The sequence below is a fragment of the Bufo gargarizans genome, chromosome 11 (genome assembly GCF_014858855.1).
Source record: "Bufo gargarizans isolate SCDJY-AF-19 chromosome 11, ASM1485885v1, whole genome shotgun sequence".
In the NCBI taxonomy this organism is placed as follows: domain Eukaryota; kingdom Metazoa; phylum Chordata; class Amphibia; order Anura; family Bufonidae; genus Bufo; species Bufo gargarizans.
The window spans coordinates 7,516,693-7,539,150 of record NC_058090.1 but is presented as its reverse complement, the minus strand read 5'-3'; the positions used below and the strand labels follow the sequence as shown (position 1 = coordinate 7,539,150).

Genomic DNA, 22,458 nt, shown 5'->3' with positions numbered 1-22,458 from the left:
AGGCGCAGCCCGGTCCAATTCATGTGAACAGGGCTGAGCTGTAATACCAAGCCCAGCCACTGTCTAATGCTTGACAAGCTGTGAGGAGGGCGCAGCTCTCCCCGGAGTACTGCCGCCTCCTCAAACAGCTGATCGGTAGGAGTTCAAGGTGTCAGACCTCCGCCGATAAGATATTGTAGACCTATCCTGAGTAGGTCATCAATATCCTAATTTTAGAGAACCCGCTTTAATATAATAAGTCAAGAAATTTACTTAAAATTACATTTTTTTTCTGCAGATTAAGGAGCTTGAACAAGAAAATAAACACTTGTCTCAGGCAATGGCGGCTTTAAGACAAAGGGCCCAAGAAAGTACCGACTCAAGAGTCAAAGATGTTGAGATGGAAAATAAGATGCTCCATGAGACAATCACGGACACCAGCAGTAAGCTGAACGAGATGGAGCATGAGAAGAAGCAGCTGCAAAAGGCATACAATCAGGTGAAGGACAAGGTGGAAAAAGTGGAGGAGATGGAGAAGGAGGTCCGACGGCTGGAGAAGCAGAATGAAATGTTGACCAAGAAGATGTCCTCCGTGAAAATCATAGAAGAGAAGGTGGAGATTCTGGAGAAAGAGAATGGAAAGTTGGAAAGTGAGAACAGAATATTTAAGAAGTCTCTAGACACGCTGCAGAATCTCTCTATCCGTCTGGAGGTTTTGGAGAACGAGAACAAGCAGCTGGACGAGGAGAACGTGGAGCTCAGGAGAGCGGTGGAAGCCATGAGGTTCTCCTGTGCCAAGATCACCCAGATTGAGAGAGAGAACAATGATCTCCAGAAGGAGAAGGAAGATCTGCAGAAGAACGTAGAGATGCTGAAGGCACTGGGGAAAAAGTCAGAGCGTCTAGAAGTGAGCTACCAAGGCCTAAGTGAGGAAAACTGGAAGCTTCAGCAAACGGTTAAGGCTAGAAATAAGAAGGTGACTGAGCTGGAAGTGGAGCTCAAGGACATTGAGAAAGAAAACAAAGAACTGCAAAAGACATTGGAGGAGATGAAGATATCCAGCAAGAGGTTGGAAAGATTGGAACAAGAGAAGATCATCATGGATCAGGAGATGACGCAGCTGGAGAAAGACAAGAAGATGTTGGAGAAGGAATCAAAGAGGTTTTGGCAGCAGGTGGAGTTGAAAGACGCCATATTGGATGACAATACTGTCAAGCTGGCCGACTTGGAGAAGGAGAACAAAACACTAGAGAAGGAAGTTTCAAAGCTAAGGGAGTTGTCTTCTAGGACCCGAGAACTAGAGAAGGAGAACAAAGACTTGGTGCAACAACTGACTGTGGATAAGAGGACACTGGCGACACTAAGAGAGGTGAGGCATTTAGCACATTTTACAAATACTAGTTATGGCCTTAATTGGGTCCGCCAGTTCAGAAAACCATGTTCATACATCCTATTAGGAGTTCTGAGTTAATAATGGGGGAAAGGTCTTCTGTTCAGAATCCTCATGTCCTGTCCAGAGTGGAGAGCAGTTACAAAGATCATATCTTGCATTGGAGGACCCGTCCTGTCCTGTAGTGCAGGGGGACACTTTGATCAGTTTATGGTCAAGTGACTATTTCTAAAAAGTATACATTGTGCAAAGCGGAGAACCCCTTTAAGGTATGCTTAAACATGGCAGAACTCTAAATTTCTCGTTCGTATCATTAGGGGACACAGAAGACCATGGTTATAGCTGCTGCTTTAGCTCTTTCTCTCGGCTATACCCCTCCTGCAGAGTTTTAGCTTAGTGTCTGTAGGAGGCAGACATGTTTTCCTGCAGGTCTGCCAAAGATTTTAATTTTTCTGATTGAACTACAGGCGGCCTCCAACCACCTGTTTTTCCTACACTTGAGGGGAAGACCAGTGGGTCCTCAAGCCCGCTGCTCGTTCCCCACCTCTGGAAGACAAGGAGGAACAGTGCCTCTCAAATCCTCTGTTACCCGCCAGCTACAGTGTCACCTTGCTGCTACTTCCAGAAGTCCCCCCTGTTACCAGTGTAGCCGCCCTCCCCCAGGGGCAGCACACTGAGGAAGGTGACACTGCTGGAGTCAGGGTTGGCAGAAACAGTCTAGGTAAGTATTACTTACCTTTCCCTGCTGGCCCCCCAGGGGTTAACCTTCCTCCCCTCCTCCCTGTACTGGGTTCTAGGGGTTAACCTTCTGCTGGGTCCTCTTCTCCTGTGTTCTCTAAAGTGAACACCGTAAAATGTTTTTTTCCTCAAAACCTTGGCCTCTCACCGGCCCTCGGTCTGGCTCCGGTCCCCAGCCCCCTCACCTTCCTCCAGGCCTGGCGGATTCTCCAGCGTTCGCAGGCCTCCTTGGGCGGCCGCTGCTTTCTCTCACAGTGCATCGGTACGGAAGTTCTTCTGGTCGGCCCCAGCTCTGCGGCCTACTATGCCCTCGTTCTCCCAGAGTGTTTGGGGGTCGGGGACTGTACTCTCAGAGCGCAAAACTTTTGCACCCATATTTACGGCTGCATGCAATTCCCACAGCTAATATTATTAACCCTTGGAGCTCCGCTCCTATTTTGGGCTTAGTTCCGATCGCCCTATAGCAGTGTGTGACCAGTTTGTTATCTTAGTGCTTGTAGTGCCCCATGTTCAGGCTTACTCTGTGTCCTCTCTACTGCTACAGCGGAGCCAGTGGCGCAATGGATAGGAAGCGTGCTTGCCCTATCGCTAGCTACTTGCGATACTGTACATCCTGTAGCATTGACCCCCTTCCATAGGTGGAGTACTTGCACGATCACTGGATACTGTACGGCCTGTCGCATTACCCTCCTTTCATAGGCGGAGTAATTTCACTTCCACTGGATACTGGACAGCTTGTAGTATTACCCTCCTTTTTTGGACGGAGTACTTGCACTACCTCTGGATACTGTGCAGCCTGTAGCATTACCCTCCTTTCTTAGGCGGAGTATTTGCACTACCACTGGATCCTATTCCTTCTGTATCATTGCTCTTTTTTCATAGGTAGGGTATTCGCACATAGGACCCTATACATCCGGTAGCAAGGCCTCTTTCCATAGGCAGAGTATTTACTTCACCACTGGATACTGTACAGCCTGTCACATTACTGTCCTTCTTTTTTTATTAATCAGATGTTTTTATTTATTTATTGAAAAACAATAATAATAAACATTTTCTTTTAAAGACATTAAAGGGTTTCTACCACTTAGGTGTCACATATTTAGCTGTCAGACACTAGCGATCCGCTAGTGTCTGCTCTGGCCAACCATCCTAATATAATTGCTTTTGGGGCGGTGGTTTGGCTAAAAAAACTACTTTTATTAATATGCTAATGAGCCTCTAGGTGCTATGGGGGCGTCATTAGCACCTAGAGGCTCCGTCTACCTTCAGAAACTGCCGCCGCCGAGCGCGTCCCTCCAGCCCGCCCATCTCCTCCTGAATGCGATCCTCGTGTATTCTGCGCATGCGCAGTGAATGTCTGACCGCTTCCTTGCTCAGACATCTCCACTGCGCCTGCGCGATGACGCCATAGTGCTCCGAGGAACAGGCGCAGTGGAGATGTCTGAGCAGGGAAGCTGTCAGACATTTACTGCGCATGCGCCGAATACAGGCGCTCACAAGGAGGATCGCATTCAGGAGGAGATGGGCGGGCTGGAGGGACGCGCTGGGGGCGGCAGTTTCTAAAGGTAGACGGAGCCTCTAGGTGCTAATGACGCCCCCATAGCACCTAGAGGCTCATTAGCATATTAATAAAAGTAGTTTTTTTAGCCAAACCACCGCCCCAAAAGCAATTATATTAGGATGGTTGGCCAGAGCAGACACTAGCGGATCGCTAGTGTCTGACAGCTAAATATGTGAAACCGAAGTGGTAGAAACCCTTTAAGTACAGGTAGTGGATTTATCCAGCAATCCCCATCGCAATAAACAGAAAGGGATACATACATTACAGAACATGTAATGAAATATGAATTCAATAGCAACTCCACAACCCAACTTCCCCCCCACCCGGGACAACCAACCGAGACATATTCCACATGTAGAACCCAGAAACTGTATCCATAGCTAGATATAGACGGCAACGAACACCACATAGCCTGGGGAGCGAAATCCAGATATACGAATAAACAGATGGACAAACGAGCAGATAGCGACGGGCACCCAGCAAACGCCAAAACACTCATACACCTAGTATTGTACTGTCCTTTTATAGGCGGAATACTAGCAATACCACTGGATACTGTACGTCCTGTACCATTACCCTCCTTCCATAGGTGGAGTATTGGCACTACCACTGGATCATATATTCCCGGTAGCATCGCCCTCCTTCCATAGTGGGTGTATTTACACTTCCACTGGGTACTGTACATTCTGTGACATTATCCTCATTCCATGGAGTAATATCGCTACCACTGGATCCTATACAGACTGAAGCATTACTCTCCTTCCTTAGACAGAGTAATTGCACTTCCACCGGAGACCATATGTTCTGTCTCATTACCCCTTCCGCAGGCTGAGTAATTGTACTAATCCTGGTTATCTTCTGTCTGGTTGGATTTCCACCTTTTATAGGTGGACTAGTTGCACCACAATCGCATACTGTAGATCCTGTTGCATTACCCTCCTTCTGTTGACGGAGTAGTTGCACAACCAGTGGACCCTGTACATCTGTCGGGTTTCCCTCTTTCCGTCATCGGAGTAACTCCACTACCACTGGAAACTGTTTATCCTGATACATTATCCATCTTTCTTAGGTGGAGATGGGTACCACACCTGCTTACTGTAAGATCCTGTAGCATTACCCTCCTTCCATCGGCGGGGTAGTTCCACAACCAGTGGTACTTGTTCTTCCAGTGGATACTGTACATCTTGTCGGGCTCCCCTCTTTCCAAAGGCGGAGTATTTCCACTACCTTTAGTATCCTCCACCCTATCGCATTATCCCCTTGTCGCATTCCATCCCGTTCAAAGGGTGGTCTCCTTGCTAGACACAGACAATCGCCTTACCCCCGTCATAGGCGGTATTTTGGCACTACCACGAGATACTGTGACTACTTTCATACTACCCTTTTCCTCAGGTAGTCATTGTATGGATTGGGCTCGGGCGCCTACGTGGCAGCCTCTGTCTTTCCAGGGTGTTGACCCACGACATGCGTCTACTCGTGCCTTGAGTCTCCATGCGGAGCTTTCTAATTTCGTTGCTTTTCCTTGGCACACTTGGCGTCCACACTCCTTCAGTAGGTGGAACGTCTGCACGGATTTCCAGTTTTCTTCCTTCCCCGGTGGAGTATTGTGCTACCAACAGTTCATGTTAGCTACTGCTGTTTGACCTTATTTTAAGGTGGAGTCCCCCCTCTGGAGAGGCCATGGGTGCTGGTATGGCCTCCCCCATATGAGGCAATCTTTGCACTGGCCATAGATTTTTGGGCTACTCCTGTTCCGTGGCTTCCCAGGGAGAGTCTTTGCGTTCTTCCTTTAAATCCCGACAGTCACTGGTTCTGGCTTACAGGACGCATTGTCAGTGGGCGCAGCACCAGAGGTTCTTGCCGCACCCCCTTCCTCCATGTGGGGTATCAACCCTGGCATTTCGTGCAGTTTTCTGCAACACATTTACCAGGCATGGTATGTATGGTGTTCCTGAGGCGGTGGCTGATAGGTTCACTTATTCCTTATGGCACTGGTCAAATGCCCATGCCCATGGGTGATGGGTTTTCTCACTTCTGGTGGGCACTAGTGCGGTTTTCTGTACCTGGTATAACCTACCGATTTCTGTGGCGCAGGCTTAGCGCCTTGTTCCCTTCACATATCGTGCATTGCCTCTACCATCTGCCACGTTGACAGCCTCAGCGTTCCCTCCTTGTGGAAGTTTGGGTTTTCCTGTGAGTTGTCTGCACTGCTTCCCTCACCGGGTACAACGGTCGTACTGTCCTTGTTGTCACCACTTACTCTAGTTCTCTACTGAACCGTATCGGCCTCTTCTACTTCTCCCCTTCCGCAAGGCGAGTAGTTGCACTTCCCCAGATACTGTTTCTGCTTGCTTGGCCAGTTTCCATAGCTGTTGGGTTCTTGTAGGCCCCCTTTCTGCTGTGGAGTATCTGCGTGGCATAGTATGGTTCCGTTACCGTTTTTTTCTGGGACTTTGTGGCGTTCGAACGTCCGCACTCCCTTCCTGGCTGCAGTATTTATCCCATATCTGGTTCTGGTCTGGGCGTTTCATACATTCTCTCATAGCCTCCTTCTCTTCTTCTTTAGGGCAGAGTTGGTTCCGTAGTGGCGCTCGATAGTGTCTGATGGGTTTACGCAACTATTATGTTTTCAGACATGTACGTTGCTTCTACCTGTTCCCTTGGCCTCTGTACTTTTTCTTTAGCTTCCTGGTTAGGTCTGCCAGTCCAGGCAGCCTTCCATAGGTATCAGACGGCTTCTCTCATCTCTTGTTATGGAGCTGAAGGATCCTCCTCTCCATGTCTCTACTTACCACATTGTCATTCTCCTTGAGGAACATTCTTATGAGACAAACCCATTGGCCGTAGGTCTAAAGGGGACTGTTTTTTTTTATCCCGGAGGACACTCTTTTCCTACCAGGTTACTCCCCAATTTTTTTGCGTTTTTTGGGGGTCTGTGTCACTGCCTTGTTCCCATTGTGTCTCTTCTCTCCCTCTATATTCTTTTCTCATGGGCTATGGTCATGCCTGACATCCAGGCTCTCGGGCCCTGATTTGTTAATGGTTCTGCTGGAGTGCTCTTCTCCTTTGACAGCCTGGTATGGAGTTGGGGGTTGTCACCTCTACTTCTTCCCCCATGGGGGAGGGGCAAGATTTGTCACTTCCGCAGTCCTCTGACCCTTGGTATCCAGACACCATTTTCAGTTCATTTTCTTCTCAGGCCATGTTATGACTGTTGATCACTCTAGAGGGGTCTTTTCCTTGGGTATCCCCTTCCTTAGAAGTCTTCTGGGCCCAGACTATGTTTTCTCTCTCCGGTATATTCCGTAGTCGCTCCGTTTGCTCTGGCACCTGACTTGTTTTTTCATTCTTGTCCATCTTGTGGATATTCGGTGTGCGCTCCACTTTTTCCGAAGTCTCCTAAGCCGTGGCTTATGTCCCCGGGACTGTTGTTCTTCTGCCCAGCCGGGGCATCTGGGTATTTAGATGCTCTGAGGCTGGCCTTCCTAGGAATGGCTCTTCTCGTCCTTTTTCAGGGGTCCGGGTGTGTCCTCCCCCCGCAATTCTGTGCAGGGCCTTTATGACAGGCCTTGGATTCGTTCTGGTCTTGTTCCCTCTCCATGGTACTGCTCTTTAACATCCTATGGTCTTCTGTGTCCCCCAATGATACAAGCGAGAAACTAGGATTTTTGTCTTGCCTGTAAAATCCTTTTCTCGCTGAGTTCATTGGGGTACACAGCTCTCGACCCGTAAGTACATTGCTGGCTCTCCTTGATGGGTCCCTCAGGTTCTTGATTCTGACCCATCTTCACCATTCTTACTTTTTATTGTTTGCTCCTGGCTGCTCCTACTGCTTCTGTACAAACTTATTAGCTCAGTATCTGCAGGAGGGGTATAGCTGAGAGGAGGAGATGACACTTTTTTGCTTAGTGTCGCCTCCTAGTGGCAGCAGCTATACCCATGGTCTTCTGTGTCCCCCAATGAACTCAGCGAGAAAAAGATTTTACAGGTAAGACGAAAATCCTACTTTTCTATACATTTGAATGGGGTGGGGTTCTAGAGATTCACTGCCCCCAGATTACTCATATATCCATCTATACAGGATCTGGTATTGGAAAAGTTGAAAACCCAACAAATGTCGAGCGAGTTGGACAAATTGAGCTTGGAGCTGGAGAAGATCGGATTAAATAAAGAGTTAATGCTGCAGGATGAGAACAGTAATGCCGAAAAGTAAGTGACCCCCTATATGACTCAGATTTGGCACTGGTGGAATATTTTTGGAGCCTACAGAGGGTTTGACCTGAGAGAGAGGAGGAAACATTACATCATATGTGACTGATATCAGCTGCTCCTCTTATAACGCTCCAGCACTGATATAACCTCCAGAGACATTACATCATATGTGACCGATATCAGCCGCTCCTCTTATAACGCTCCAGCACTGATATAACCTCCAGAGACATTACATCCTATGTGACTGATATCAGCCGCTCCTCTTATAACGCTCCAGCACTGATATAACCTCCAGAGACATTACATCATATGTGACTGATATCAGCCGCTCCTCTTATAACGCTCCAGCACTGATATAACCTCCAGAGACATTACATCATATGTGACCGATATCAGCCGCTCCTCTTATAACGCTCCAGCACTGATATAACCTCCAGAGACATTACATTCTATGTGACTGATATCAGCCGCTCCTCTTATAACGCTCCAGCACTGATATAACCTCCAGAGACATTACATCATATGTGACTGATATCAGCCGCCCCTCTTATAACGCTCCAGCACTGATATAACCTCCAGAGACATTACATCCTATGTGACTGATATCAGCCGCTCCTCTTATAACGCCCCAGCACTGATATAACCTCCAGAGAAATTACATCCTATGTGACTGATATCAGCCGCTCCTCTTATAACGCTCCAGTACTGATATAACCTCCTGAGACATTTACATACAATATCATGAATACTTTTCTTATAAATGATCAGTTTGTCTCTCTCTATTGTTTTCTACAGGAAATACAGGGTTCTGGAAAATAAGATTGAATCAACACTAAAGACAACTTTGGCTGTAAAAGAAAGTAAAATTCAGACGCTTGAGGTTCAGGTGGATGAGGTTCGGAACCATAATCAGCAACTTCAGAATGAGCTGAATGTGGTAAGAAGCTTAAGATTAAACATTTTATGTCTTTTGCCATAATTATGACATTTTGACTGTAAGCAGTATATAAACATTCAAATTGGGATGCCCTGCTGAGGCTATAGACCCGAAAGGTTATCAACCTGTTTCCATTCATTGACAGCAAGGAGATGTCATTAACATAGTAAGCCGATGGAATACAAAGTATATTGGAAAGTTGTGTAACTTCTTTATGTGAAACATAAACGCTGCAGATGAAAGTGCAATCAGCGATTAATATCCTGCTGCAGTCTGTACAGGAAATATAATCAGCACCAGGAAGGGACCGTCCATCGCCATCAGCAGAGCGTGAGAAAGCGCCACACACTCTACAGCAGAAGACTAAAGTCAGATTGTAGATTGTAGATTGTCGGGGGGGGGGGGGGGGAGGCAGGCATGAATAACAATTTGCAGTGTGACCCTTCTGTCGTAAGCAATCTTCTTGCACTTTGCTGCTATGGCCGTTACATTTTGGTTTGTCCATCGTTTCAGCTAAAACAAAACCTTGAGACGCAAAACGAGAACGCAGTCCAGAACTCTCGCAGTAGAAATGGGCGTACCATTCACAACACGGAGACCCTGGAGAACGGGCAGCCAGAGAGCACCCGAGAGCTGTGGAAGGTGAAGGACCGAGCCATCGAGCTGGAGCGGGATGTAAGTTCTGGATACTGAGCCTGCACCGGCCTGGTCCTGTCCATCAAAGTGCAGAGGGCGCAGCAGTTGCAGAGAGAGCAGAGCCTCTAGGTGTAATGGTAACGCCCCCGTTGCTCCTAGAGGCTCATCTGCATATAATAAAACATAATTTTTCTCAGTAATGCGGGCACATAGGAACATGGGACCAACACAGACGCCTTCAGCTGCCAAGTGCACATGTAACAGGTGCAAATCTGCTGACAGATGGGCTTTAAAGGCATGTTCACACAGCCAAAAATATGTCAGAAGAATCCAATGTATGTATTTACCATGGAATCCAGGGCTGACTCTTCGATCTGTCATGGATTTGCAGTTTGTTAACAAGGGCAATCTGCGTGGGGCTATCCGGCTGCGTTGTTTGCATGGATTTCGCATCAAGAAGTGACTTGTCACTTCTTGACACAGATTTCAGGCCCTGGCGTGAAGGACAACATGGATTCCTGACGCGATTTACAAGCAGATTTCAGTGTGGAATACATGCTGAAATCCGCATGAAGTTTAGGTCATGTGAACACGCCCTAAGGTTTCCGGTGAAAACATCCACTGCAGAAAACAAAGGCCGACCCTCTGTTTTTTTTCCCCGGGATTTGGCATGCCACTTGTCCGCCTGTGGCTTTAGCCCTAGTCAATGTGCAGACACCGTCCACGTTTTCCAAGCTACACAGCACTGTGGATTTCCGTGCGCTTTTTGGTGCAGAAATTTACTCCATACCTCCTGCGAATAAAGCTAAAGGGCACGTCTGTGTTTAACTAAAAAAAAAAATATTATTACAGATTTGCTGTGGATTTTGAGAATGAAAGTTTGTTAAATTCTGGTCCACTTTGCCACTACCGCAATATTCTGCAGATTTTCCCGCCTGCAAATTCAGACGAAAAATCTGCTGCGTATCGGCTATGTGTGACCATGCCCTAATCCGTTGTCCACCAGTTTCTCACTTGATATTTTTCTCTACTTTTTCTTACCTAGAATGCTGCATTACAGACAGAGAAGAAGCTGATGAAAGAGCAACTGCGGCATCTGGAGACCCAGAACCATTCCCTAAATAATCAGTGGGGGGCGCTGCAGAAACAAATCACTTTCCTGCAAGAAAACAACACGACTCTGCAGACGCAGACTGCAAATCTGCAGGTGAGCTGCTCGCTCATCCTTAAACAAGGAGGACATGGGGGGGGGCAAGGGGTCAGCAACCTCCAGCTGTAGTTAAACTACAACTCCCAGCATGCTGAAGTCACTTCAATGGGAGTTTTGAGAACAGCAGAGCAAGTGTGCATACTGAGAATTGTAGTCTAACAGCTGAAGGTTGCTGTACCCTGGTATAGATGGAAATGGAGATTTTCAGCCTAGTTCCAATAAATGCAGGTGTTTAAACAAAATAAAAGACTGGGCCTATTCCCTTTTTTACATTTTGGATTTTACCTCCCCCACTGTCCAATAGCTATAACTTTTTTTTATTTTTCCGTTCAAGGTTTTTGGGGCTTTCACATCACAGGGTTCTCTGTGCACTAAAATTGACCTGACATACTTATTCTGCGTCTCGATACGAATGCGCCGATACCAAACTTAACCAGTTTTTTGTTTTTGTTTTGCTACTTTTTAAAAAAGAAAAACCATTGGAAAAATCTAAATTTTCTTTGCACCGCTAAATTCTGACAACCATAACTTTTTTTAATATTTTGGTCTACAGAGCTGTATGAGGGCTTGTTTTTTGCGTAACTAACTGTAGATTAATTGGTACCATTTTTGTAGTATGTAAGAGTTTTTGATAAATTTTTTGGGGGGGACAAGATGACAAAAAATGGCAATTCGTGTGTTTTTCATTTTCTTCCCATTATGGCGTTCAAGGCACAGGAATGTTTTTTATATTCTATAATAGTTCAGACATTTTTGGATGAGGCGATACCCTATATGTTATATATTGATGTTTTTTTTTTTTTACATTTTTTATTTTTTTTTTTAAATTGAAATTTCACTTTTTTAGGGGTCTAGTACATAGGATCTTTTGATACCCTTTCCTGTTCACCCTTATAGAGATCTATTAGGGTGAATAGGGTTTCTGCACTCTCCTTTCTGAGATGTGCCTCAGTATGGAGAATGCCATGGCAGGCCTGGATGGCTTCAGCAGCGTCTAAGCTGGCATGGCAACCGCTCTGAGCCCCGCGATTTCACTGCTGGGGCTCCAATCGGAAGGAAGAGGGAGCCGCACCCCTCTGCCTTTACTCACAGGTGCTGTGATCAGCGTTGATCGCAGCACCTGAGGGGTTAAATGACTGGGGCGATCCTGGCCCGCTCCATATGCGCGCAGACGCATAACGCCATTATGGGTTAAAGGGAACCTGTCGTCATGATTTTGGGTATAGAGCTGAGGACATGGGCTGCTAGATGGCCGCTAGCACATCCGCAATACCCAGTCCCCATAGCTCTGTGTGCTTTTATTGTGTAAAAAACCCGATTTGATACATATGCAAATTAACCTGAGATGAGTCCTGTGTGTGAGAAGAGTCAGGGACAGGACACATCTCAGGGTAATTTGCATATGTATCAAATCGGGTCCCTTTAAGGGACTGCATATCGTAGAGATCATACTTGACTGGGTAAAGGTTTGTGTGCAGGGTTAAAACCTGTTCATTCATCTTTTGGTTTCAGGTCGAGAGCTCAGCGGCTGCTTCCCAAAGTGTTTCCTTAAAATCCCAGATCTCCCAGCTGCAGAACCAGCTGTCCACCCTAGAGGGCGAGAATGAGAAGGTGGTGCGCCAGAGGGAGGAGGCCAAGGCCAGCCATGATGCGCTTCTCCGAGACCATGATCACCTGGTGTCCCTGTACGAACGCCAGTCTGCGGAGTACGAGGGGCTCATCGGTCAGCACAGCTGCCTGAAGACGCAGCACAAGAGCCTGGAGCAGACGTACCGCAGCCTGGAGGACAGGTGAGGAGATAGGCAGCTGGGTGATGAGCGCAGCAGGAAAGATTTAACTAGGAAATTCTGACCTGTCAATTAAAGGCTATGGACACCTTGCATTTTACTCATACTGGTCTTTATAAATAAAATAAAAAAGTTCAGCCGTTTTTGCGATACAGGGGTTAAAATGCAGACTATTTGCAAGCCGTCACTTTCTGTTTTCCTTGAATCCCGTCATCTGATGGCTCGTGTGTAACTCCTATCTCTGATCTCCTGACCTCCTAAACGGTTTGATAAAAATTGAGCTATGAGTGTTTAGGTCAGGAGATCAGAGATGAGAGCTCTACATGAGCTGTCAGATGACCGGATTTAAGGAAAACACTAAGTGACAGGTTGCAAATAGTCAGTCAGATTTTTATTTTCAACCCCTGTAACCCTTAAGCAGCTGATTTTTTTTTTTAAAGATCAATAAAAAAATAATAATAATTTGTAGCCCAAAATGAGTAAAATACAATCATAAAAAAATTCCCCATAGATAAATCCGAGTACCTAAGACAGGAGTCGTGCACTCCAGCTGTTGTAAAACTACAACTCCCAGCATGCATGCCTTTGCTGCTGTTCTAGGAACTCTCATAGAAATGTATGAAGCACGCTGGGAGTTGTAGTTTCACAACAGCTGGAGTGCTAGAGGTTGCTGACCCATGATCCTACTGGAATCTCTGTCCCCTTACAATAAGCTTCAATTTCTCCCTATTTCAAGATCTCTGCTAGCTGTCACTAAACAGAAACATTCTTCGCAGCCACTGGCTGAAAACTCACCCTGACTTTTTTTTTTTATACAGCTGCAGTGTGTAACAGTGTATTAGTGCAGGCAATTATCAACCACAACATTAAATCTTTCTCCTGTCCTGAACTTCTTCAGGCTGATAATTCTTACCTACAACGATACACTGTAACAACTCCTCAGCTGCGTGAAGAGGACAGCATTGATGCTTTCGATCCATGAGATTCTGGCTAATCCCACACTGATGGGCTCGAGGCCACTGAGTTTCTATCTTTGATAAATTGTTGTTGTCTTGTTGCAGCTACAACAATCTGCTGCGCTACAAAGCAGAGCTGGAGGAACAGGACAAAGCCTTAAACTGCGAGAATGAAGAGCTGCAGCAGGAAAAGAAGAAGAACCTCTTGGCTGCGAGCAAGAACGAGAAGCTACAAGAAGAGCTTGAGAGGTGAGAGCAGCCGTCGGGGTTTCTGTAATGGGAGGGGGGGCACTTTATGGCGCCTGATGCTCTAAATTTGCTTTCCAGTCCCTCTGCTCCCTGTTCTGATTTGGTTGCAGTCCTTTCTTGTGTGTGGCCCTGTACACATCCAATTGAAGTCTTCTCCTTTCAGACATCAGATCAGACTAAGACCGGCATCCTCAAACTGCGGCCCCCCAGCTGTTGTAAAACTACAACTCCCACAATGCCCTGCTGTTGGCTGATACCTGTAGGCTGTTTGGGCATGCTGGGAGTTGTAGTTTTGCAACAGCTGAAGGGCCGCAGTTTGGGGGGGGGGGGGACTCCTGCAGTCATAAGAATGGAGGTCCTCTCTACCGGAGTGACAGAGATAGTCAAGTGTACTCCAGCAATCTCTGGCAGTGCCATTGACAATTAATTTACAGACAGTGGTCATAAGCGACCTACCGCTCTTTATTTATCTGGGGGCACGGGACCACCATTCTCGTGATTAGTGGGTCAGATGGTTATACTCTATCCTGAGAATAGAATTTGGCTCAACTCCCAATTTTTTTTATATATTTTTTTTGTCCCGTTACAGGCTGAAATTCCTGCACGGAGAGCTCCAAGAAGAATATAACACTTTGCACAAACACACCAAGGATACGAAGAGCTCGCTGAACAACGCCCAGATGGAGCTGAACCGATGGCAGGCTAAGTTTGATGAGTTAAAGGAGCAGCACCAGAACATGGACATCAGTCTCGCCAAGCTGGACAACCGCTGTGAGGTAGGACGAGGCCGCTGATTGCACCGCAATGTATAAAACGGATGTGGTTTGCAACCCCCAACATACCATTTTGGGGTACCCAAAACTCACTGAGTAACTTTTATTAACTTAACTTTTTCTTTGGGGGGGGGGGGGGGGGGTGTTGTCTTTTTTTTTTTTTTACATAGTAAATTTTCACTTTATTCACTTTGCGGCATAAATAACATGACAATTATATTCTCTCGGGCAGTACGATTACCGCAAGATAGGCAGATTAGATAAATAGATCAGATGGTAGATTACAGAGTTTTTTTAAAATTTACTTGTATTACTCTTGGACAATAACCCAAGACCCAGAATATTTTTTTATTTCTCTTTCTAAGAAGCTATGTGAGAGCTTCACTTTTGCAGGACGACTTGTAGTTTTCATTGGTACCATTTACATAAGACTTTTTGATGGGATAAAAAGCTATTTTTTTTTTCTTTTGTGGTGGCAAGGCGAAAAACCCTCAATTTTGGATTTTTTTCTAATTTTTTTTATAGCATTCACGATGCCGGATAAACTACATTATAATAGTATAGTGCAAGCCATTACAGATCTGTCATACAGAGTATGTGGGTTGTTTTAGGACTGCACCAGGGCATGATGGGAGTTGTAGTTTTACAACAGCTACAGGGGGCGCAGGTTGAGCATTCCCATTTTAGGTCATTTACAGGGTTTTTATATAATTCAGACAACCTTGTTTAAAAAGGGGGTTTCTTGCTTATCCAGAAACGTTCAGCCCAGGACTGATATTACAGCTGTTTCTGGAAAATAAGCAACTAGATATCCCCTTTAAACAAGAGCACCCCCAATTATGTTATTTCCACAACTGGCCACTGGGTGGCGCTCTTGTGCTTTAGTTATTTCCCTTTAAATCCAGACGTATAATTGATTTACATGCAATGAAGTTAGATTTTCTGTCACGTTGTCTGTGTGCTTGCAGCTGATGAGCCGTCTGAAACGTAATCTAGAGGAGGAGAACCACCACCTGCTCAGCCAGATCCAGATGCTGAATCAGCAGAACCAGATGTTGCTAGAGTCTAGTATGGAGAGTAAAGAGCATTATTACGAGGAGCAGAAACAGTACATGTAGGTGCATGTAGCTTGGAGGTCATGGCCCCCAATGCGAAATCTGTTGCACACTGTTGGTACTATTCATGTGACATTTTGTTTTTCCCCCTCCTTATAGAGATAAATTAAATGACCTAAGACGACAGAAGGAGAAACTGGAGGAGAAAATAATGGACCAGTATAAATTTTATGACCCTGCGCCCAAGAAGTAGGTGTTACCGATCGTTGTCAGGTCCATATGTCGCATAGAACTGAGATAGAAGCGCCTCAATAGCAAGATCTAAGATCTCTGCTGACAGTCAGGGTACGGTGACACAGTGGCGGATCCAGAGCCTGGTCTCGGGGGGGCACTTCCAGATTATTTTCTGTCCGCCGCCACAAAACAATGGTGCTTATAGAACAGACTCCACAGTGTAGAGGTATACTGTATATTGTGTGGCACCGTGTAGAGGTATACTGTATATTGTGAGGCACAGTGTAGAGGTATACTGTATATTGTGTGGCACAGTGTAGCGGTATACTGTATATTGTGTGGCACAGTGTAGCGGTATACTGTATATTGTGTGGCACAGTGTAGCGGTATACTGTATATTGTGTGGCACAGTGTAGCGGTATACTGTATATTGTGGGGCACGGTGTAGCGGTATACTGTATATTGTGGGGCACGGTGTAGAGGTATACTGTATATTGTGGGGCACAGTGTAGCGGTATACTGTATATTGTGTGGCACAGTGTAGAGGTATACTGTATATTGTGTGGCACAGTGTAGAGGTATACTGTATATTGTGTGGCACAGTATAGAGGTATACTGTATATTGTGGGGCACAGTGTAGCGGTATACTGTATATTGTGTGGCACAGTGTAGAGGTATACTGTATATTGTGTGGCACAGTGTAGAGGTATACTGTATATTGTGTGGCACAGTATAGAGGTATACTGTATATTGTGTGGCACAGTGTAGCGGTATACTGTATATTGTGTGGCACAGTGTAGAGGTATACTGTATATTGTGGGGCACAGTGTAGAGGTATACTGTATATTGTGTGGCACAGTGTAGAGGTATACTGTATATTGTGTGGCACAGTGTAGAGGTATACTGTATATTGTGTGGCACAGTATAGAGGTATACTGTATATTGTGGGGCACAGTGTAGCGGTATACTGTATATTGTGTGGCACAGTGTAGGCTATATGTGTATAACATAAACATATTTCACATGAAAACTTAGTTACTTGGCTTGGCCCTTGGGGATCTCGGACACCACTTCCACACTTTGGCCGGGGGCTCGGCGGAGCTGATGTTGTGTTTTATCCTAATGAGAGAGATTTCATAATAAGGATTTGGAGAAGGGGCAAAGGGATAGCAGAGCAGGGACAGGCTGGTGCTGCTACTAGGGGGTCATACCATGGGGGAGTAATAAAGCCCACCGTAATGCCCCCCCATTAGAAATAATTATCCTTATAATGTGATGTATGTAATGTCCCCATAGTGCCCCCATAATGTGCCAGGATAAAATACCCCATAATGCCTCCATAGTGCTCCCCTCCCCCCTTCCTTCTAGTGCCCCCCCACAATGTACCAGTATAAAATGCCCCAGTAGATGCCCTCAGTGTCCCCCATAATTGCAAGTATAAAATACCCCTTCTTAGTGCCCCCGTAGATGACCCCATAGTACTCCTCTCCCCCCTTCCCCATAGTACCCACCATAATGTGTCCCAGTATAAAATTCTACTGTACAGAGCCCCCCATATAAAATACCCCTTCTTTGTGGCCTTTAGTAGATGTCCCTATAGTGCCCCCATTATGTGCCAGTAATGGCAGCCCCCCATTATGTGCCAGTAATGGCAGCCCCCCATTATGTGCCAGTAATGGCAGCCCCCCATTATGTGCCAGTAATGGCAGCCCCCCCATTATGTGCCAGTAATGGCAGCCCCCCCATTATGTGCCAGTAATGGCAGCCCCCCCCATTATGTGCCAGTAATGGCAGCCCCCCCCATTATGTGCCAGTAATGGCAGCCCCCCCCATTATGTGCCAGTAATGGCAGCCCCCCCCCATTATGTGCCAGTAATGGCAGCCCCCCCCATTATGTGCCAGTAATGGCAGCCCCCCCCATTATGTGCCAGTAATGGCAGCCCCCCCCCCATTATGTGCCAGTAATGGCAGCCCCCCCCCCATTATGTGCCAGTAATGGCAGCCCCCCCATTATGTGCCAGTAATGGCAGCCCCCCCATTATGTGCCAGTAATGGCAGCCCCCCCCATTATGTGCCAGTAATGGCAGCCCCCCCCATTATGTGCCAGTAATGGCAGCCCCCCCCATTATGTGCCAGTAATGGCAGCCCCCCCCATTATGTGCCAGTAATGGCAGCCCCCCCCATTATGTGCCAGTAATGGCAGCCCCCCCCATTATGTGCCAGTAATGGCAGCCCTCCCCCATTATGTGCCAGTAATGGCAGCCCCCCCCCCATTATGTGCCAGTAATGGCAGCCCCCCCCCCATTATGTGCCAGTAATGGCAGCCCCCCCCATTATGTGCCAGTAATGGCAGCCCCCCCCATTATGTGCCAGTAATGGCAGCCCCCCCCATTATGTGCCAGTAATAACAACCCCCCCCATGTGCCAGTAAAAGTATTGTGTGTGTGTGTATGTGTGTGTATATATATATATATATATATATATATATATATATATATATATATATATATATATATGCAAAGAAAATCCGCAGCACTCCTTGAAGTATAAAAAATGTGTATATTTATTCACACATGTCAAAATTAGACAACGTTTCGGTTCTCTCACAGAACCTTTCTTGAAAGGTTCTGTGAGAGAACCGAAACGTTGTCTAATATTGACATGTGTGAATAAAATTACACATTTTTTTATACTTCAAGGAGTGCTGCGGATTTTCTTTGCCATTTACGTCCTAAATCGAGGGACCACCGCGGGCACCTTACAGCTACATGTCAAGGGAGTGCTGCCTGACTTTTTCTATGTATATATACACTCACCTAAAGAATTATTAGGAACACCATACTAATACGGTGTTGGACCCCCTTTTGCCTTCAGAACTGCCTTAATTCTACGTGGCATTGATTCCACAAGGTGCTGATAGCATTCTTTAGAAATGTTGGCCCATATTGATAGAATAGCATCTTGCAGTTGGTGGAGATTTGAGGGATGCACATCCAGGGCACGAAGCTCCCGTTCCACCACATCCCAAAGATGCTCTATTGGGTTGAGATCTGGTGACTGTGGGGCCATTTTAGTACAGTGAACTCATTGTCATGTTCAAGAAACCAATTTTCCAGTCTTCAACAGTCCAATTTTGGTGAGCTCGTGCAAATTGTAGCCTCTTTTTCCTATTTGTAGTGGAGATGAGTGGTACCCGGTGGGGTCTTCTGCTGTTGTGGCCCATCCAGCTCAAGGTTGTGCGTGATGTGGCTTCACAAATGCTTTGCTGCAGACCTCGGTTGTAACGAGTGGTTATTTCAGTCAACGTTGCTCTTCTATCAGCTTGAATCAGTCGGCCCATTCTCCTCTGACCTCTAGCATCAACAAGGCATTTTCGCCCACAGGACGGCCGCATACTGGATGTTTTTCCCTTTTCACACCATTCTTTGTAAACCCTAGAAATGGTTGTGCGTGAAAATCCCAGTAACTGAGCAGATTGTGAAATACTCAGACCGGCCCGTCTGGCACCAACAACCATGCCACGCTCAAAATTGCTTAAATCACCTTTCTTTCCCATTCTGACATTCAGTTTGGAGTTCAGGAGATTGTCTTGACCAGGACCACAGCCCTACATGCATTGAAGCAACTGCCATGTGATTGGTTGACTAGATAATCGCATTAATGAGAAATAGAACAGGTGTTCCTAATAATTCTTTAGGTGAGTGTATGTATATATAATATATAATATATATATACACTTTTATACTTACCTCCTTGGCAGCGATGCGATGCAGGCCTCTTCGGGCCTGTGTCCCGCGCTGTACAGCTCAGACGGTGCGATGACGCCTGCGCCGGCCTTTGATAGGCTGTCGGCCTAGTGCTGGCAGCCTATCAGAGGAACAGGGAAGGGACACGCCTCTCCCTCCCCTGCTCCTCCGCACAGCCTTCTGTATCACTGTCCTGAGGACGGCGATACAGATGACTATGGAGATGAGCGCTTCCACCTCCTGAGCAGCTTGTGCCCCGTTGCGCCCCCCCCCCGGATCCGCCACTGGGGTGTCAGCACATGCAGAGGCCTGCCGCATCTCCTCCACTTATGGCTGCAATACGGTTATGTGGATAATCACCGGTGGCCCTGGATGTGGAGTTATTTGGACACTGTATAAAAGTATAAAGAGTATAAATAGTGTACTTTCTGACAGTACTGCTAGTGCAGTGCACTATGTAACGGTATTTTGAAGGGCCTATATTATGTCTGCAATGTATAGTTCTGTGTGCAGGATTAGGTGTGCACAATATGATGCTTTATGTTCACTGTATGACAGTGTATTATTTTGGCAGTATAAAGGTCAATAATGTAGGCACTGCATGGCAGGACTAGGTGTGCACAGTCTGTCAATGCTATGTAGTCCCTGTATTATGTTTGCAATATATGTTCTATGGCAGTATTAGGTGTACATAGTATGGCGCTGTGTGTTCACTGCATGACAATGTATTAGGTTTACAATAGATAGATCTATGATGTAGGCACTGTATGGCAGTAATAGGTGTGCACAGTACGGTGCTACATGTTAACTACAAGACAGTATTATGTTCATGTAATATGTTTTTGCAACATGTGTATATATGATGCACGCACTGTTTGGCAGTACTAGGCAAGCACAGGGAGGTGCAGTATGTTTAGTGTCTGACAGTGCTATGTCATTCATGTATTATATTAGCAATATATAGTTCTATGATGTAGGCACTGTATGGCAGTAGTAAATGTGCACAGTGTGATGCCATACATTATTGTGTGACAGTGTTGTATCGCTCATGTATTATGTTTGCAATATATAGTTCTATGATGTAGGCACTGCGTGGCAGTATTAGGTGTGCACAGTATGGTGCCACATGTTAACTACAAGACAGTATTATGTTGTTCATGTAATATGTTTTTGCCATATATGATGCATGCACTGTATGGCAGTACTAGGCTTGCACAGGGACGTGCTGTATGTTCACATATGTCTTGACAGTGCTACGTCATTCATGTACTGTATTATGTTTGCAATATATAGTTCTATGATGGAGGCGCTGTATGGCCGTGTTCAATATGCATAGTGGCGTTTTCTTACTGGGATTTTCTGTCTGCAGGAAGAATCACTGGTCGGGCGCTCGAGCTCTTGCCAAACTCATTAAACCAAGGAAAGAGGGCTCCAGAGAGAGACCCAAGTCGGTGGGAGATGTTACCAACCAGACGATGACGGTGGAGAACCTGGAGATCGCTGCATCGCCTTCTTGTACCAGGCCCCTGAGAGTGCAGCCTGAGAATATAGATGACTGTTCTCTGGCGTCTGATGAGAAAGACGCAGCAAAGTCCTTCACCAGCAAAGGTAAGTTGTGTAAGTGAACACAATTCCTGGAAATATCCTCCAGAAATCAGCTGTTTGCAGAGTCAATGAACTTTGCTTTTTATCCAGTTACAAGACAGTGTGTCTTCATCATTAAGATAATTTTTTTTTTTTTTTTTACATTTTTAAATTTGTTTGTGACCATCTATTGTCTTAAAGGGGGGAAATGGAAAATACTGTTCAGAAATTTGCCAATTGGCTTGTAGCAAGCAGGTATTTTTGCCTGGTCATCTACTAGTTACAGTGGTTTATGTTCCAGTTGTAGAATGGGTGTGTATTTTCAGTGGCAATAAAATAGTTTGCACCCAAAAAATTTTTTTGGGGGTATGGATACTTTTGTATATACCGTACATACATCCAAAAATGTGAATATTAGGCCAATATCTGGCAGAAATTTTCTCCAAAGGGAGATTCAGCAGCGCACACAGACTTGCAAGAAAAATCTCTGACGCCTGTTGCCACCATTAGGTGGCAGTCTATGTTCGAATTGTCAGACAGGTTGCCACCTAGTGGTGGCAACTGATATTACATGTATCTATGTGGTAAATGGTTAAATGATACTCTGTAGTACAAAAACTGAAGTGTAAATTTTCTAATGCTTCTGTTTTCTTACAAAACTTAAAGGTAGATACAATTAATTAATGTCTCCATTTATTTCTGCATTTAACACTCTCTAATCCATTTACATCTCACTTCTTTCCTGTCCGGCCTGGTGACCTCTTTCTATCCAGCCACCCCCCGCAAAAAGTTTCCATTTTTGAAAAGCAAGAGTCAAGAGAAGAAGGCGTCACAGAGTCAGCGCCGTTTCTCGGAGCGCCTGCGTTTCTGGTCATCTGTAGACATCTCACCTACTACTCATAAGAGCTCTGTCTCCCTTCCGGAGATCAGGGACTTCTGACGCTCTCTCTGTCATCTCTTTTTCTAGAGCATACCTCCCTTAATTTATTACTCTCCATATTTATACATTTACCCGATGGACCAAAATACAATCCCTACCCATGATCTGTAATGTCCGTAAATTGCATGTTTCCCTAAGAAGCAAAGGCGTGAAGATTAGACCCCCCCCCCCCCAACCCCCTTTCTTAAAACTGACACTCGCACCCAATGACCACTGACCAGAAAGCGTCTGTCCGGGCAGCGTAAGTCTCCCTGTTCCCTGCAGAATTTATCTTTTTGCCTGTGACATGTTGCGCTGCTGTGTCCGTTATCTGGTGTGACGAGGGGAAGTATCATTTTATTTTTGTAGAAATCACTGGGGGGAGAATTTATCATGAGGGTAATTTTTTTAAGCCGGATTTTTTTTCAGTCTGTGTTTCCATAAATTCCACCAAATTGATCAAACTGTGCAAATTGTTTGATAACACTTTGA

At 45.8% G+C, this 22,458-nt stretch overlaps 1 protein-coding gene across 1 annotated transcript in view; it reads left to right on the top strand.

The window, feature by feature from the left end:
* CCDC88C (coiled-coil domain containing 88C) overlaps positions 1–22,458 on the top strand; it is a 75,157-nt gene that overhangs the window by 38,077 nt on the left and 14,622 nt on the right. The window contains 11 exon segments of the mRNA XM_044271609.1: positions 278–1,348; positions 7,750–7,877; positions 8,676–8,817; positions 9,331–9,492; positions 10,499–10,660; positions 12,176–12,453; positions 13,512–13,655; positions 14,245–14,431; positions 15,397–15,542; positions 15,643–15,732; positions 20,833–21,071. Of these exon segments, the coding sequence (XP_044127544.1) occupies positions 278–1,348; positions 7,750–7,877; positions 8,676–8,817; positions 9,331–9,492; positions 10,499–10,660; positions 12,176–12,453; positions 13,512–13,655; positions 14,245–14,431; positions 15,397–15,542; positions 15,643–15,732; positions 20,833–21,071 (2,749 nt within the window).